Here is an 18,417-nt window from a genome sequence, read left to right as displayed (position 1 = left end):
GAAGTTAAGAGGCAGACACATCGTACAGCACACACAGCTGCACACATGTGCATAAAGCCTTCCACTTTATTCACTGATTAAAAACGGTGTATGCATATAGAAACTGCATATTTGCATAAGGGTTGCAGGTCCCACAGCCATTTGCTTTTTGTCATCAAAGTTGATTAAAGGACCGGTGTGTATAATTTCATGGCATCAACTGGTGAGCTTTCAGATTGCAAATAAATTCACTCTCCAAGCATGTAGGACAGCCTACGGTGGTCATGAAATCAGGATCAGAGTCAGAGTAAGAATAACTTGATTGGAAATTAATCATACTACAGATGCTGCTATTCAGGAGTAGAAAATTATATAAGATAGAGAAATTATAGGGAAATAGAAATAGAAGTATGGAAAAATGTGTACATGTAAATAGTAGAACAGAAACATATACACATAAGAAGTATGTAAAAATACTTGAGATTTGTGTATATACATATAAAATACAAAATAAATAGAAAAAAGAGGAGAAGAAATATAAAATAACACATAAGAAATGTAAGAATTATGTAAACTGATGTGTATTATAATAGAATATATAACAGTGTAAACACCTTTCATTTATTAATACCTGTTAATGGACACACTTTGCTTAACCTAGCCATCTAAAAAACATCATTCTCAAACTATTAAACAAATATTTTACACCTTTGACAGAAGGAATACACAGCTAACAACATGACTTAGTTAAGCAATACTGCTGCTTCATTTTATTTTAACTTTTTCACACATATAAAAACATATAAAAATAAAATAAATTTAATCTGTGTTAGTTGTGACTCTCCTACACACTGGACCTTTAAATTAAATTAAGTAATTAAAGTGACATTGTTAAAGAAAAGACTTTGGACCTAAAAGTCTGTTAGAGATGCTTGATAGCAGCAGCAGGTCAGCCGTGTTCCCTAATCTACCCTTAACGTCTGCTTAAAGGTGTTGTCTTAGTGTCGGGAGTTTTAAAATATGTGAACAATTCACTTATTGTAAATTAAGTCCCTGCGAACTGGACAAGCAAGGTATCTTCCAGTGGACCTAAACAGGGCAGCTGGAAAATAAACAAGTACTAATGGTTGATGGTTTGCTGTTCCTCAAAGCTTTTCCTCTGTGAACCTCTACATCAGATCAGTCCAGCTACAGATTTACAACAAGGTCGACCATAAACCAGGCAATAAGCTCTCTGAAGCTGTGGGACATCATCGGCATTTACTGCTTTGGAAACGAAACCTTGCCTCAAAATTTTTTGAGCAGTGGGGAGAAAGCTAACTCAAGCGCACCACAATCTAGGAAGAAGTGACAAACTTCGAGGATGACTCAACAAAATCAAAATCTGTCGAGCCAGGCATATGCAGGTGTCCTGGGCTAAGTGGGAGCAGAAGAGGAAGTTTACTTGGGTAGAGTTGTGGAGATTAAAACCTATCTCTATCTCATTTTCGCTCCTCCTTTACCATCACACTTGCAGAGCCGTAAACTCTGTGGCACCAAGGGGACTTCAGCGCACATGCTGACAGGGTGTAAATCAGTTCTAACTTAAGGACAGTTTAGATGGGACCACATAAAAGTCTTGTTGGTATTAGCTGATATGTTGGACGGGCAGACAGAGTGGCCAGGCACGTCCCACAGTCTGAAACCCTCCACACCGCAAATGGCAAAGTCTTAGAAGATGAAGCCCGCCATGTGAGGAGGGATTGTCAATAGGCATATGAGAGAAAAGTCTTGAAATATCAAACTCTAGTACAGGACTGATGACAAGCATGCGTGTTCCCCATTGAGATCGGTAGCAGAGGCCTGCCTGCAGTTTCTGTTTGGCAAACGGGAAGAGAAATGTAACTGAGAGAGGCTCCTGCTGGATGTGGAACTGGTGAGAGGAGAGAAGCTGGAAGTCAGGAGCAGATGGCCAGTGATTTAGCCACGAGTGCCGACCCACCAACTGGAGGATGTCACGGTCGAGGGTTGAAACGCCCAATGAATGTTGTGTACCCTCTGAGGACATCTGCTCCTGATTAAAGGCTACAGTTCCCTCATTAATAGGTAACTGGAGAGAGCAGCAGCTGGTGTATGCTTCAATCACAGTGGACATGACAAAGTTTAGACATTGTTAGAACCTGGATTGTAGACTATGTAGTATGATATAAGTCAAAATTATGGAGAACATCCTCAGTTTCTCCTCAATGGGAAGACAGAAATCATGTAACTCACGGTCCATTAAATGTGAATGCATGGTGAAGTCACAGGTCTTTTACACAGGCAGCCTTGAAAAAAGGTGATTTGTCATGATGTAGAACTGAATGAAAAAAGCAACTGCACACTCAAATCTGTGCAGAAATCTTTTTAATTAGCAAAGCATGAAGAGGTACCTGTTCATGAAGAAGATCTGTGACCAAAGGCTTGTTAATTACAAAGATTTTTGCACAGATACGAGTGTGTGGATGTTCTTTTTTCATTCAGTTTAATAGTCTGTAGCTTCAGTACATCAGATAAGTCTGATACTGGGTAGGCAGTCTTTTGCTCCAGTTTTCTCATGATGTTTGAAAGAAATCCTGATACTAATGTTTGGTAAATAATGATTTGAATTTGATTGACAATTGAAGACATGAGTTCATTATGCACAAGGAAAGAAGAACATTTACGTTTTAAACCAATAAATAGGCTCAATATAAGTAACTCATTCCTAAATTATTTTTACACATAAAATGTGTGAATTTTAGACAACTTAAGCCTGGAATGACAGGAAATAAGAGAAGAAATGAATTCATATTCACAGAGTTTAAGTTAACCATTATAAACTAATAAATATGAACAATATTGTACTTACATGGTCAGGAAGCTGTTTGTACATTCATCTTCTCCGTTTTTATTTATTTTCAACTTTTTAAAGACCAGCAGCTTAAAATCTTATTTTTGTTGACCTCCACTGGTTTGACCTTTTACCTTGTTGCATTGATGTAGAAGTGTGCAGGAGGTCATCAGAGCAAAATGACATCACTGCTGGGTGTGGTAGCAGGGTTACACATCACACTTCTGACAACATCTAGCTATATTCCTAAGTGATGCTGGTTGCAAACAGCTGGTGGGGTATGAAGTACTTCTCTACTTACCTAATGTACTGACCACTGATAAGTACTTCACAAGTACTTAAAACTTGGTTCCTACCACAGGAAAGTAACACAGCGAACGCCACCAATCTGGCAGTCAAAAGAAGTTAAACTAACTCCTATTTAAAATAATTGCTAAACCCAGGTTTGTAACCACCTGACTGAGCCTGATGGAGGGGTATTATATGCTGGTGTTTGAGTGTGTGAATGCTACCAAATTGACATATTACACATCATGACCCCACAAATTAAACCTTCAAGCTTCGACGACCTCCCACCCTGCACCTCCCTTCCCCTTTTCACCGAATCCTCTTCCCTCTCTTGTTCCAATTGGTTGGCTGCCCGACTGGGACTTCCCTCCCTCCCTGTGAGTGTGTCGCGTCGTCCAGTGACAGTCCTCCCATAAATAGGTACTCTACCCTCTCATGTGCTCTCACTCTGCCAGATGTAAACGTCATATATTGTTGTTGCTTTCTACCGTTCGTGTGTTTTTTGAGTCCAAACATGACAGAATATACAGCAGCCTTGTATATTCCTCTGTTGGTTTTTGATGCATGTTTTAACAATAACATGTCCTTGTGGCTGACATGGTTGTATTGTTTTTTTCTATCAGTGTTCTCTGCCTTATTTAATTCCCCCTCTGTCATTTTTCCCTCTCTTCCCCCTCACCCCGTCATCGTTATCGCAATATGAATCTTTGTATTTGGCTTATCTGGTGTGGGGCTTATCGTTCATCTATGTGCTGCTCTCGCTGTCGCCTCCATCTGTCACATCTACTGTACCAGCATGCCGTTCTCTGATGGCGTGGAGAAAAACTTCTCTTTATTTGGAACTCATGTCACCTCACACTACTGTTCCAGAAATGAGGAGCTGAAAAAAATGTTTAAAAGCTTTAGGAGATATTTCACTGTAGATGCAGGCTGTGCAACCCCACGGTCACTCAAATGTTGTTTTTTCCAAAGCAGCTGCTGCTTATGGTAACTTTGAAGCAGAGAAACCTTTTACCAATATATTCTAACAGGATGTTTTTTCAGAAACAGAGAGTAGAAGCAGTTTTTTTTTTTTCTCAAAGCAGGCAGGATTTAAAACTGAGACACCCACTATCTCCATTTGGATGTTTTTTCAGTGTAAATTCAATTTCTACAGTTACAAATTTAAGAGAATGTACCTTATCTGAAGCTTTGTGGTGCTCTGGCTGCTGAGGCTTATCTTCATGAGCACAATGACTCTTTAAATAGCACCCAGACAAAGAGTGTGTGTGTGTGTGTGTGTGTTTTTCTGCGGCTGTCCACAGGAAAAGAGCCGACACTATTGTAAGCCTTTCTGAGTGCGAGGTGTGAGAGATATTTTTCAGTTTGTATAATACAAGAGGCTGAAGGAGAGAGAACACAGAAAGGGAAGGAAGTGATTAGGGCTGGAAAAGAAAAAGCGAATAAAGAGAGGAAGCGATAGGTGGAGAGGAAGGAAGCCATGAGGGCTTGTCGCGATTAAACAGGGAGACAGAAAGAAATGGCAAGAGGGGACATTTCATTTTTTTCCCTAAAGCATCATTATAACAAAGTAGTGGAGAAAACAAATAATCAGGAACACCCTTAAACTCCCACACAGACACACCATGGAAAGAGAAAGAGGCTTTGCTGAGTGTGGATTCAAATGTGTAGGTGTGTTGGACACGCACTCAGAGCTGAATGACCCACTCAGCATTCCTGCTAAAGAGAGGCACAGTCGCCTAATGTTATTTTAGACCACTGGTGATGTGTGCTGGATTTTGTCACTATTGTGTGTGTGTGTGTGTGTGTGTGTGTGTGTGCGTGCGTGTGTGTGTGTAGGAAAAAAAACAAGGCTGGTGATGTGATGTTGCGTTAAAGGTGCCGTGTATAATATAACATTATCAGCAGCATGTGAAGAATCAACAGTTCTGTTATTTCAACGACGCCCATGTATTGTGTCGCAGAGATATCTACTTTATCTAAGTTAGCATGCTAACCAGCTAGCCCCGTCCCACCCTGTCTAGTAATACCACTTTGTGCCTCAGCTGACAGATGTGTACAAGCAGTAAGTTTGCTACTTTCACAAGGTCTCTTACCTTTTATAGTTTAATAAATAGTCAAAAAGCTATGTGTTTATGTGTGTTTAGCTATGTGTGAAATTGTTCAGTGAACTACATCTCTCATCCTGCACAATATACGTCACCAACACCAACATGTTATCCTGCCTGATGTCTTCTTCAGGCAACCTGGTCCTTTCATTAGAATGGAAGCAAAAGAACGAGCAAGATCTGTTGTTTGTGTGACTACATCCCGGTGCAAAAACACACAGGCATCGTCACTTTGGGGGCTAATGTTAGCTTTTAGAGGGAGACAGTCATGACAGTGCTTACACAACTTTTAGGTGTGTAGTCTTTCTAATTACACATCCACACAGTCTGATAGTTTTATGACAAACGGCAACTTTCTTGACTTGGAAAATCATCTTTTAAATCGACAAACATGTAATTCATGGCACAATTCAATTAGTAACTCATGATTTTATGGCTCCTGGAAGCCTACAAGCTTGCTCAGAAAAATGTCCCATTTTAACTTAATTTGTTGTCCCATTTTACCTAAATGGATTAGGTACTCACTAATAGCCCTTTTCAATAAGTGTACTGTTACAAAATGCACAACCCTACAATGATTCTTATTGTTTTAGCTGCAGTATTCTCATTACTAAAACATTTTAAATCTTTACTCTGCCCATTCTTGTAATCTCAGACCAGTCAAAACGATCATTTGGTGTAAAGGATGTAGCAGCTATGCAGTAACATGTTTGATAATTGGCTGCTGATATTTAAAGAGCCCAAGAGGTAAAACTTTATTGTCTCATTTCACCTGGTGTCCCAAATGATCTGACTTCACCCTATACAGAAACAGAAAATACGGAAAAGCATGATAAGTCACCTGTAAGATTAGTGGTAGCTTTAGTCCTTTAAAGTTTTTTGTGATTCAGTTTAGGGTCTGGATTTGGTTTATTGAACATATCACAGTACAAAACATGTGTCTGTGTCTCTGTACTGTGTGTGTCCCTGCACATCAGTATCTCTGCACATGCCTAAACATCTGACTAGCAGTGCGGTCCTCTGTCTCTCATCAAGAAGTCTGTCCCATTGTAGCTGTAAGAGGCCGTCTGTCAGAGTGCTGATGGTGAATGAGCAGGCGTGTTTTGACAGCTGCTTCCTCAGGATGCTGTTACTCCTTTCGTCGAGATTTTTAGTGTGTTTTTGGATACGTCTCCCATTCGTTTTCAACATGAGTCACAGCTAACTAGTTTCCCTGCCTGTTTCCTGTCCTCTGGTGTAACTAAACACGTCTTCATTCCTGACAGTGATGGGCTGACTGAGCGATCAGTATGGTCCACATTTGTTGTTTTCCTCTGTGTAGCCCTGTGGTCAAAGAGTGCACTGACTTTCACTTTAACCAAACATTACTCCAGCTGATTTAGCTGATCAGAAAGCCTTCAAGGAGACAAGGTCAAAGCAAAAATTCTCTTCTACTGAGCAAGTGCAAAGACAGCAGCTACACACAGCACACAACATGACTCCATGAATACATAAAGGTGCTTAGAAACACTGGATATCCAAGCATAATACATGCATGTAACATGGACTGTGGTATCAGATTAGCAGTATTCTCCAAATGCGACTGAGAGGTCTGTATTCTCTGACTCCTGTGAAATGCTTGGGAGCATGTCAACATCCACAGATCTGACATCATGCATTAGTTCTGTACCTTTCTGGGCCTTTGGTCTACTTAGAATATATCACAGCATAGCTAAGGCATATAGTGGTTGATCTGTCAGTGTGATGTTTAAAATGAACAAAATTAGAAACAATAACAGATGAACAGTCAGTTTGTTTTAATACTCCACAGATAGAGAGCGCCTTTTTGTCCACGGTACATCAGTTTCAGTTAATTCACAAAACACTTACAAGAACAATCATTTACATTATAATGGAGATATATGAAATGGGACACCCTTATAAGCTGTCTGAAGCTTGAGAACAGGGGCCAGACATCCAGCATATTGTATTTATTTATTTACTTTTTTATTGTTTTTGACAAATTGTCTAGATTTAAACAAGTGCATATACTATACAGTACAACAAAACACTTACGACTAAACTAAAAACTAACCCAACCTAAAACAAATGGTCCCACAGCACCTTTTTATTGATCTAACTTTGGTTAAATAGGTAAGATACAATAAATAAAAACAATGATTTCAGACTAGAGTAACTAGTTTAGGGGTCTGCAGCTGTTAAGGGTATTCAAGCTTTCACATAATAGTAGAATGTGTTGTGTACCAAATTTTAGGTATTTTTTAAACTATGTTTTAGTATATTATTTGTAAGGTATAGCAATATATAGATAGGATACCTTTAATTAACTTCTACACTGATTTACAGTATGATTAGAGCTATAACGCATGAAGTAATTGAATAAATCAGCCACTATAATATGTGCTTTAAATGCAAACCTGTGGTGTGGAAAAAAGACACACATACTAAGTTCATTCAGACCCAGGTCTCTGCTCAGTCAGTACATGTCATGGGGAATTAATTTATACCTAGCATGTCATGTCATGATTAATAACCTGCAGAAGAATCAATTATGAAAATAATCTTTAGTTCCAGCCCATCACTAAATATAACATTTTTACCATCCGTCACCACATTAGAATAACCTGAACCAGTAAAGACCATCGCTGAGGATGTGATCAGCCTCTGCTCACCTCAGGACAGTGTTACTGCAGTCATGCATCCTTTCTATTACTAATCCACCTGAGCATCACCAGAGACCCCATGCACATGGTTTTTTGAACTCGGACAAATCAAGTGAGTGGCGCAATCATCTCTCGGGCCTTGAAATATGTACCGGTATCAGGGTCAAGTACATACTCAAGCGTAGTGAGTAAGGAAAACTCATTTTATTAGTGCAGCCAGTGAAATGAGCTTGTCTCAGTACCAGATAGAAGTCAGTGCTTTCAGAGGGGAAGTGACTTATTAAGCTGTTGGAGACCATGGTAGGATGCAGGAATGGGAGCATTTATATTTGTTTGTATTCATGTCTGCATCCTGTGTGATTGGGTTTATTCAGCGTTTATAGTAACAAGGATGGAACAGCAGGGATGGTAGTTATTGTATTATTCATGGACTTGTGTGTACATTGAACAGCACAAGTGGCTGTGAGGTTTTGCGTCTCTTTCCGACTGTCAGCGCGCTGCAGAATGGCTGAGGAATCACTAATTTTATCACAATATAATCCAAATAAAGAAATCACAGTGAAATTATGATGTTGCAGCCACAGTGGAATCCCACCACAACACACCACACACACTTACTATCATGCATTCATTATTCAGAGAATGAATTAGGCCTGCAAAGATTTAGTGTGTAATTGCTTTTCATTTGCATGCATCTGTTGTTGAGTGCGTTCTCTCATTTTTCTTCCAGTCCAAACCTCCAAAACACTGAATGGAGGAAGAAAGGAAGCAAGGGAGGAAGGAAAGGGAAAAGTAGGACATTGATAGAGCTGTGCTCAATGGAGTGCAACTCCCTTTAAAAGGTCCTCTAATAACCCCACTTTCACAGCAAGGACAGCTTTGTCAAGGATACAAAACACTTAAAACGCTATTAATTAAAAAACAATTTCTTGGCCAGTTCTGGTGTTTGATGGTGTGTGCACTTATCCCTATGGATAGCGAGCCAATTATAATATCAGTGACATCATGTTGAGATATTTTCAGCACAGCTAGAACCAAGTTCAGCAGCAGGAACATTTTCTGACTAGATGAATTATCAAACATTGACCAGCTTGCTGTCTGCCTCTCAAGGCTTCTTTCTGGACATGCAGAGCTCAACAAACTTTCAGGCAGAAATCCATAGTAGGAGAAGCAAAGATACCGACTTCTCTACTGATGGTTGTCTCAGTGGACTGAAATGCAGTGCAGCTAGAAACATGTTGATTTTTGAGAAGGAAGCAGCTCTCATTTTCCCTTGGCTGAAAATACAACTCTCCTTCTTTACTGCAGTTGCTGTGCTATTGCTGGTGTTACTGGTCTGTCCGTCTGCTCGAACAGAACAAGATTTTGAATGTACCAACTTCTTATGTGTTCTCCCGGCTGCAGAGAAATGCACTCTGGGAAATGAAGGAAACTTGTTGAGAGAAGGAAGGCACTAAAATAATCAGATGAAGCTACATAACTGATTTTTTTGGCCACTTGGGGGCAGCGGAACAAGCCCTAAACACAACACTGAAATATTATCACATCATAAAGTGGTATAGTTCACAAGCTAGCGATGGAAATAAACAAACAACTGTTAATTTATAGAAAAAAGGAACATTAAACATTCATTTGAAGACATGTTACTGGCCTAATGAAAATAATCGCTTTAGCTCCGTTATGGTCACCATGAACTCTGGGCTGTTTGGATGCTAAATGCTCTACTATGTTCAACAGCTAAGCACTAAATTGGCAGTTTGGTGCTCAGCAGGTAGTGAAGAGGTGAAATGTTTAGTTTTAGATTAATCAATTAATGATTTCAGTCATTTTTCAAAGAAAAAAATGCCTAAATCTGCCAGGTCCAGCTTCTTACATGTGAGAATTTGCAGCTTTTCTTTGTTATTTATGATATAAATGAAGAATCTTGGGTTTTTGGACTGCTGGTTAGAGAAAAAATTAAATCCAGATCCACTTTGTTTGAACAATTTGACAGCATCCAGTAAAGCTACTGGAGTGAGCCATGAAGAGCTAATGTTACATTACTGAGTTCCAGTTGTAATAAGTTAAATCAAGTCGAATTTTATTTGTATAGCCCAATGTCACAGAACACAATTTGCCTCAGGGGGCTTTACAATGTGTACAGTGTGTACAGTGACATCCCCCATCATGTAGACCCTCCAAAGAGTAAGGAAAAACTCCCTCAAAAAAACTTTTAACAGGAAATAAATAATAAATGATACCAAAGATAATTTTGTTTAAAAACCACAGGGTGGTCAACAAAAAAACACATGTACAGATCAGAAGCTTCAGGGGCTAATTTTAGCATTAACTTTAACATTAACATTAATAAGTTGACAGTGTTACTTGTCATTCTTGAGTGGCAACTGACTTGGAACTGGAGTGCAAAGACTTGAGACTTTGATATGGCTTGTAGGGGAAGGACTTGGTCCAGCCTCTTGTATGCAGTTAAACATCAGTCAATAAGGCCAGATAAAGTTTTGAGTAACTTCGTTCACTGAAAATCTAAGCTTCTCTACAGGTACAGAGACTACAGTTCATGTTCATGTGTCTCACCTGCTGCTTGAGATGGTTCATCACACATTAAACTTTATCTTCAGTATATTTATATTTGACACACTGCGTCTTTAAATCCTTCCCACTGATGAAATGGTGCAGATGTTCTCTTGACTGTCACACCACAGCAACAGTGTATTAGATCACCTGACTAATAGCCTTTTTACTGCGCACACAAAGAAATATCCATCTCAAGTTTGAATATGGCTGTCATGAGCTCAGCACTTAAATCACAGAGTACAATTACCTTGTCAGGGTGTGGAATCCAATAACACTGCCTCTCTGCAGAGCTAGGCCTACTTCTTCATGCCAGACCACTGTAACTGATGTTACCTCCTTATTTTATGAGATATACTGTTGAAAAATACAACAAATATAAATTATAAACTATAATATTGTGGATGTTTATGTTTATAAACTGTTATTTGCCCTTTTATATGTTCTTAGTAGGTTTCTACAGGAAAAAAACAGGTTTGTGAGGAGACTTTTGGGTTCTTTTGTCCAACACTCACATTTTCTATTCTCCATTGTACTCAGGAATCTTTCCTCTCATTGGTCAAAAGTTGTGGCTTTGTTGGCTGTAACTGGCTGGCATTTTTGTCTCTGTATTTCTATTGTGTGGTTTCCTTCATTGGCTCTCTGTATTGGTCAACGCTTGATGTTGTTTCTCTTGTTGGAAAGCATGATATCTCCCCGTCTCTTTGACCAAAGCTGAAGCTCATGAACGCACCATCTCTAAGCTGATTTCTCCGTCTCTCTGACCACGACACTGACCTGGCCCCTTCTCTCTCCCTATAGGCTAGCCACACTGGTATGCGCTCGTACATTTACAAGCAGAGCTCTGTGATTGGCTCGCAGGCGGAGCACACTGGGATGCGGACGTATTACTTCAGCGCCGACACCCAGGAGGACATGAACACCTGGCTGAGGGCCATGAACCAGGCCACGCTGATGCAGAACCACACTGACTCATTAATCAGGTGGGGGTTACACACACACGAACACACTTTCTTTTTCTAATGACAAATCATTGATCATCTCGCCACCTCACACCAGGAGCACACCTTGTGTTTGTTGCCAGTATTTTGAATCCAGTGTTGCTTTTAAAGCTAAAACTTTTGTATTTTTATGCTATTCGTATGCTTTTATAAAGTTTATCAAAGGGCCAGTTCATCCCAAAATCAAATATACACATTTATCCTCTTACCTATAGTGCTATTTATTCATCTAGACTGTTTTGGTGCAAGTCACCGAGGTTTGGAGATACCAGTCTCAGACATGTCTGCCTTCTCTTGAATATAATGGAACCACATAGCATTTGGCCTGTGGTGGTTAATGTAGTTTTTTTTTTTTAGCACTTTTAGCACCACAAGCCGGGTGCCATTATATTGGAGAGAAGATCTCCAAAACTCTGGAACTGACGCCACTCATCTAGATGGATATGTAGCACTGCAGGTTTTTGATTTTGGGGTGACCTATTCTTTTAATATAGTATAAAGTTATTAATAATTGCAAACACATTCAATAAAACATCATAGAAGTGAGTGTGAGCTGACAGTGTTCATTTACAGTATGTGATGCTATAGTCGTTATCTCCTATAAGCACATTGTTCCTAGAAAGTGTTGCCATTTGTTTGTCTCTTCTGATTCCTGGAAAATACATCCCAGTCTGTTGTTTACAGCTGTAACAGATCCGTCAGTCCTAAAGCTATAGCATATGAGCTTAGTGTATTTTTTTCTAACATGTATGCTTGTTTTCAAAGAGTACATTCTGACGTTGTGAAATGCTGTTTTTGAACAAGCAGCCGCTTCCCAATGTATTATTCATGTGTTGTCGGGGGGGGAGGTGGCACAGATCAAATGCGTCCCATCATTCACTGGCAGCCTCAGACACCCGCAGCTCGTACTCCTTCGTTTTCATTTTTATGTTTTTGGAAGGGGAAATCCCATGAGCTGCATGAGTTAAACCTCCTTTTCACCTCTTGTTTAGCGTTTCCTTGTTTGAAGAAACTATAAAAGTAGTATTCCCATTTGCTGGGATGTTGCACTTCTTTTTCAAGAGTTTACAATATGCAAATGTATTGCTAGCAACAGTACATTTAAACTAATAGATAATGCCTTCTGTGCCCCATTTAATGCATTCTAATGGGGACATACCAGTAGTGGTATTCTATATTAAATATATTCAGTCACTAACAGAGAGCATGCAGCCACCTGAGGCTGTTAAATTAATTTAAAAATAAACTTTGGCTTGCGGTTCATTGAATTTCAGAGGCCTGACTATTTCTCTGGCTTCCTGTCACACGGGATTTCATTAATGAGTTTAATTACAAGGCTTTGCTTGTCATCTGCCCTGCTTCATAATGATCTGTGTGGTGCATTTAGCCCTATCCTTAAAGTTGGGGCTGACGCTAAAAGTTTCTCTTTTGTATGACAGTCATCTAGTTCAAATTCAGTTCAGTGCTGCAGAGCAGACTGCGACCCCTACAATGGTGGAACAGAGTGTTCATGAGATATCAAGGAAGTGATCAAATGAAGTTAATTTAATTTTAATCCAGGTCCGGTTCTCTTGAGACAAAGGTTTATCCAAACCATGTCATTACAATTGAGGGGGAGACAGCAGGGAAATTCAGCCCTGGACTTATATGCCTGCACTGGATTGGAGAGGTCGGGGACCTGAGAGAAGTAGGAAACAGGCCAGTTTAGCTACATCACTTGATGTTGTTTTGCAAAGTTTATTAATAAAATGTAGGTGAGCTCAATGTATGTGAATTATTCACATTAAAATAGCCTCTGTTGTAAGTGAGTGATGAGGTGTTTACCACAAACGTACATGTACTGACTGTCCCAGGAAGCACTGCAGCGCTTGTTTTCACCCCACAACAGAAATGTCACATTGGTGATTCATACCACTGAGCAGGACAGAAGAACAAAAACCTTGAAATGGAGTTGTACTTATGTGTGAATTATTTCAAAGGTGGAGTCGGTTTCTATTTAATAAATACTTTCTATTATATATATTGGGTAGAAAAAATTAATTAGTGGGGACAGCTTCATGTTTTCCAAAAGTTAGGGTGGACATGTCCCTAGTGACCCCCGCAGGATCTGCGCCCCAAGATCCAAACATTCAAAGTAAAAGCTGACAGACAGTGATATTAACATTATTGAAGAGATAACTCAGTCAGCTTGCTACGAAAGCACACAGGATAAAAAAATTAACTGTTACAAACATCTGCTCTTTCTAAAAGATTATGTATAATAAACAGACACTCATTCTGTGAGCATTCACCTTTAATTTGAACTCTAATTAATGTGAAATGGGAAAACAGTAACACAAGTTATGAGCCAGAATAGAAATTTCAAAGGATACTGCAGTGTTTTGTTCAGAGAAGCAAGTATTTCAACTTGGCATGCTTCCTTAATCTCTGATGACATATCATGGTCATTTTATAATTTATTACAGTAAATATAAAAAATATTTCACCTTTAAACACCGTTTAATAAAAAAAAAAGACTCCAGATAATCTTTCAATTTGTGAGACTGTATGCAAATATTAAGTTTAAGAGGGAAACAGTTTGAATGAATAGTTTTCATCCAGGCTTTTCATGTAATCTCTTTTCTCTGCAGACCATCTGACAATTTGGAGAAGATCAACATGTTGCAGCAGCACGCTGTCCCGCAGACGAACCACGTAAACCACAAGACGAAAATCCCTGACTCTGAGACTGTGAGGCCCATCATCCACGAGGTTCTCCTGGAGCCCATACATCGTGACGCAGACGAACGCTGCAGCTTCCATAAAGAGTCTCCTGTCACCACTATGTTGGAGCACCCCATAGGAAGTACAGCCTTGGAAATGGATACACACACGTCCCTCCCCTCCAACCCTACGCCCTCTGCCCTCCCACAGTCAGACCACGTGTCGGCCTCAGCACCCGTGTCCAGGGTTCCATCCCGGGCGCCTTCACGAGCCGCCTCCACGCTGCCCTCCAGCGTTTGCACGAGGAACGGCCTCGTGTCCACACCCAGCCCCATCCTGGAGCCCAACGGGATCGCAGCGGGAACGTACCAGAGGGCCCCGCCAGCACCTGCTGACACACACAAGCAGGTGCAGAGGAGAAGTGCTCTGGAGCAGGTGGAGCAGTGGGTACAAGTGCAGAAGGCTGAGCACAAAGGGTAGGCCACTGTCACATTATGTGAAAATACTAGAGCTGTAATGATTAATAATTTTTTTAAATATTTAATTATTTTTGATAATAAACTATTTTGATAATCAGACATTTTTAACAAAAAACTGTCCAAACTCTTGGGCTTTGATTAACATTTTTCAACATTTTCTGACATTTTTCTGACAATTCATGTACCAAACAGCTAATCAATTAAGAAAAGAAAATAACAATGTAGATATTCTCTTTATTTGTTGTTTTCTTGTTCAACAGCCCTCCATCTAGAGAGAACACCCTCCCTCGACGTACACCACCAACCCAGCACAAGTTCACGTCCATGGACGCATACCAGACACTGCCAAGGACTCCTCGCCAGAGCCCCCCGCCTGCCCGACTTGGCGAGTACAAGTACGCCCAGGACCGCCTCAGCCACTTCCGCCTCACCCCCGAGCAGGGTGGTGCAGGGTCCAACACCGTGTGGCAGCTGTACGAGTGGCAGCAGCGCCACCAGTTCCGTCACGGCAGCCCCACAGCTCCACTTTACACTCCGGCCCCGGAGTACCCGTTTGGCCCCCGCCCTCCATCCACTGTGCCTCCTTCCTCTGCAGCGCCCAGGTCTGAAGCACCCCGCTGTGTGTCGGTACCACCTTCATCTGCAGATATCCCTCCACCAGGGCCTCCACCCGGCACCAGCAGAACCCTGTCGCCCACACGGAGGCCGCACACGCCAGCTGAACGTGTGACAGTCAGGCCCGTGGGCGACAGGTCCGTGGTGGACATCCCCTTCAGTGTTTCCCCCCGCAGGACTAAATCTCAGCTGCTCAAGGTAAAATAAAGTTAAATAAAATAAATCTATCATGGTCTCAAGGTCCGCTGCTCTTTAATCAAAGCTCCACACTTACTTTTGCAACACCTACGAGTGTATTTCTGCCATACATGATACATGTTTCAACAATAAAAGCACAAAATTATGGCTTTAAAAAAGAACCAGCTGCAGCATCTACATATGCAGCAATTGCTGTAGCAGTATAAAGTAATAATACAGGAAAACAAACAGACAACAACAGAAGAAAGGATGTTATGTGAAGGATAGGTTCTGTAGCATGTATAGCTATTGTTTATTAGACATTCGATTCATGTGAATGACAACAGATTATTTCATTTGTCACTGCATGAATAGTATGCCCCCCCCCCTCCGATGTCAAGTGCAAAATATCAAATAGAGTAGTCTCTCATCCATAGCTATGTCAGTCATTGTGACACTGTGGGGCTGATGTTGGAATTGTGCTCCAGTGAACAGAATAATTGTTTTGGTGCTGCGGGGTACAATTGCAGACATATCCTTAAAGCATTTAGTCTGTTAAATTACCTCAACTGAATTATCAACCAGTCAAAAAGAAACTATAAGACCATTTTAAAAATGTGCACATTCTATTTAATTTACTTTAATCATCATCATCATCATCATAATAGTAAATAAATATATGTATGAATACTTTGGTCATATTTTTGCAAGCTGATAAAAAATGAACAACTCCATTAGTATTTGCATATCACATTTTTGAAATTGAGTGAAAAAACAGTGACTAATATGCAAATTTACACCCACTCTTCCACAACCACAAGCAATATAATTTTACCAAGAGATAATAAACAGTACAGTGTGTTTTTATCGAGGTCATGTAAGACATTATATCTTCTAGAACAGGGACAGTGGCCTTCAGTGAAATAGAGATCGTTGTGTTATCTTTTCAGAGCAGATATTTCACTATTTTGACTTTTTTTGAGGTAGGGCCATCTTTATTCTGTACTTGCTCTAACACACATTGTCCATAATTAAATTTTTTTGTTTGTTTTACTCCAAACAGCTTATATAAAATATGTTGTCTGTGTGTTGTCAGGCTGCTACTATCGAGAGACGTTCGATGCCTCCATCTGGTTACATCACACACACAGTCAGTGCACCCAGCCTGCATGGCAAAACGGTACGTCTTACAAATACAAACATAAAATACTGTATACTTCAGTGAATTTCAAATAGGAATGTTTTAAGAAATATATTGTCAGGCATGGATTTAATTACAAACACAGTTCAAAAAAGTTGGGATGTTGTGTAAAACTTAATTGAGTTCAAAGACAGGATATTTAATGTTCAAACAGAAAAACTTTGTTGTTTTTTGTAAATATACTCTCATTCTGGAATATGTTCCAAAAAACACTGGGACAGGGTCATGTTTACCCCTGTGATACATCACCTTTTTTTAACGCTCAGTCAGCGTTTGGGAACTGAGGACACTAATTGCTGAAGTTTTAAAAGTGAAATTCTACCCCATTGTTGCTTGATATGTGACTTAAGTTGCTCAACAGTCCAGGGTCTCTGTTGTTGCATTTTGTGCTTCATAACATACCACGCATTTTCACTGAGACTCTGTTACAATGATGTTTGAACAAATACAGAATGTGTCTTGACATCGTCTCGCTGAAATAAGCAGGATGTTTCTGAAAAAAACATTGTCTGGATGGCAGCATATGTTGCTCCAAAAACTGTATGTGCCCTTCAGCATTAATGGAGCCTTCACAGATGTGACAAGTACCCAATAGTCCATCTCAGATGAGCTCAGAGAAGTCTGCAATGTTTCACTTTCCATGGTAGAGAACTGTTTTCTGACATCAGTGCTAATGCACTGCCAACTGAAGGGTCAAAGGTCACAGGCATTCAGTGTTTGTTTTCAGCCTTGCCCCTTACGGGCAGAGATTTCTCTGGATGCTCTGAACCTTTTAAAAATATCATGGATTGCAGATGTTGAAATCCCTAAATTCCTTGTAATTGAGCATTGAGAAGTGTTGTTCCTAACTTTTGGACCCCATCCTTGCTGATGAATGACTGAGCCTTGTGAGGATGCCTGTTTAATACACAATCATGATACCCCTGTTAGCAATGAACCCATTTACTTTCTGAATGTTTTTTAGTATTCCACAACTTTCCCAGTCTTTTGTTGCCTGTCCCAACTTTTTTGAAACATTTTGCAGGCATCAAATTCAAAATGAGTGTATTTACAAAAATATGAATATGAGCCAAAACGTATTTGCAATTTAATGCATTCTGTTTTTATTTAAGTTCTGCACAACATCTCAACTTTTTTAGAATTTGGGTTGTATATTAAAATAATTTTTGAGCATTTGAAGGCTTAAGAGGCCTGTATTGAAAGTGATGTGTAATTGCTTGATTAGAATTTTGTCGGCACAAGCCAATTGGATGTAGCTTAACATGTGGGAGATATTGCCTGTCAGTACAACATTGCTGAGAGTCCTGCCTTTAATCCTCCTAAATTTAACTCCTGTTCTTCTTGTTCGATTTGGCCATCAGCCAGTCGCACAATCAAGTAGCTACTATCACTGTGAAAGCACGGTTATTTTTTTTATAAAGTTTCACTGAAGTTTGGTGGGGTCAGTGTTGATGCCAGATTTAACGTCCTGTGGTGCCTGACAGCCCGAGGAGCTCACCCTGTTCCTCATTCAGCTGCGCCGGCATCAGGCCAAGATGGCCTCCGCACGTCAGCACACGTTAGCCCAGCTCCAGCGGTTCAACGGTCCCAAAGAGCCCTATCACAGCAACCACCTCCTCACTACTACCAACACTAGCAACAGCCCCCTCCTCAGCTCTGTCCCGTCTCCTGTGTCCCACCTCGGACATGTGGGCCTCTCAGCTCCCCTGGGCTCTTTCAACACCCAGGTGGGGGCCCAACACGCGGCACGCCTGCCTGCTTGCCCCACCCCTCATTTTACC

General features: G+C 40.4%; 1 protein-coding gene across 1 annotated transcript in view; it reads left to right on the top strand.

Moving 5' to 3' along the window:
- Positions 1-18,417, top strand: part of LOC146316545 (pleckstrin homology domain-containing family A member 7-like) — a 189,911-nt gene that overhangs the window by 144,799 nt on the left and 26,695 nt on the right. The window contains exons 9-12 of the mRNA XM_084735068.1: positions 11,262-11,443; positions 14,092-14,640; positions 14,904-15,456; positions 16,532-16,615. Of these exons, the coding sequence (XP_084591194.1) occupies positions 11,262-11,443; positions 14,092-14,640; positions 14,904-15,456; positions 16,532-16,615 (1,368 nt within the window). The remainder of the gene's footprint in view (positions 1-11,261; positions 11,444-14,091; positions 14,641-14,903; positions 15,457-16,531; positions 16,616-18,417) is intronic.

The sequence above is a fragment of the Lutjanus erythropterus genome, chromosome 13 (genome assembly GCF_056507025.1).
Source record: "Lutjanus erythropterus isolate fLutEry1 chromosome 13, fLutEry1.hap2, whole genome shotgun sequence".
NCBI lineage: Eukaryota > Metazoa > Chordata > Actinopteri > Lutjaniformes > Lutjanidae > Lutjanus > Lutjanus erythropterus.
This window is presented reverse-complemented; position numbering and strand designations above follow the sequence as displayed.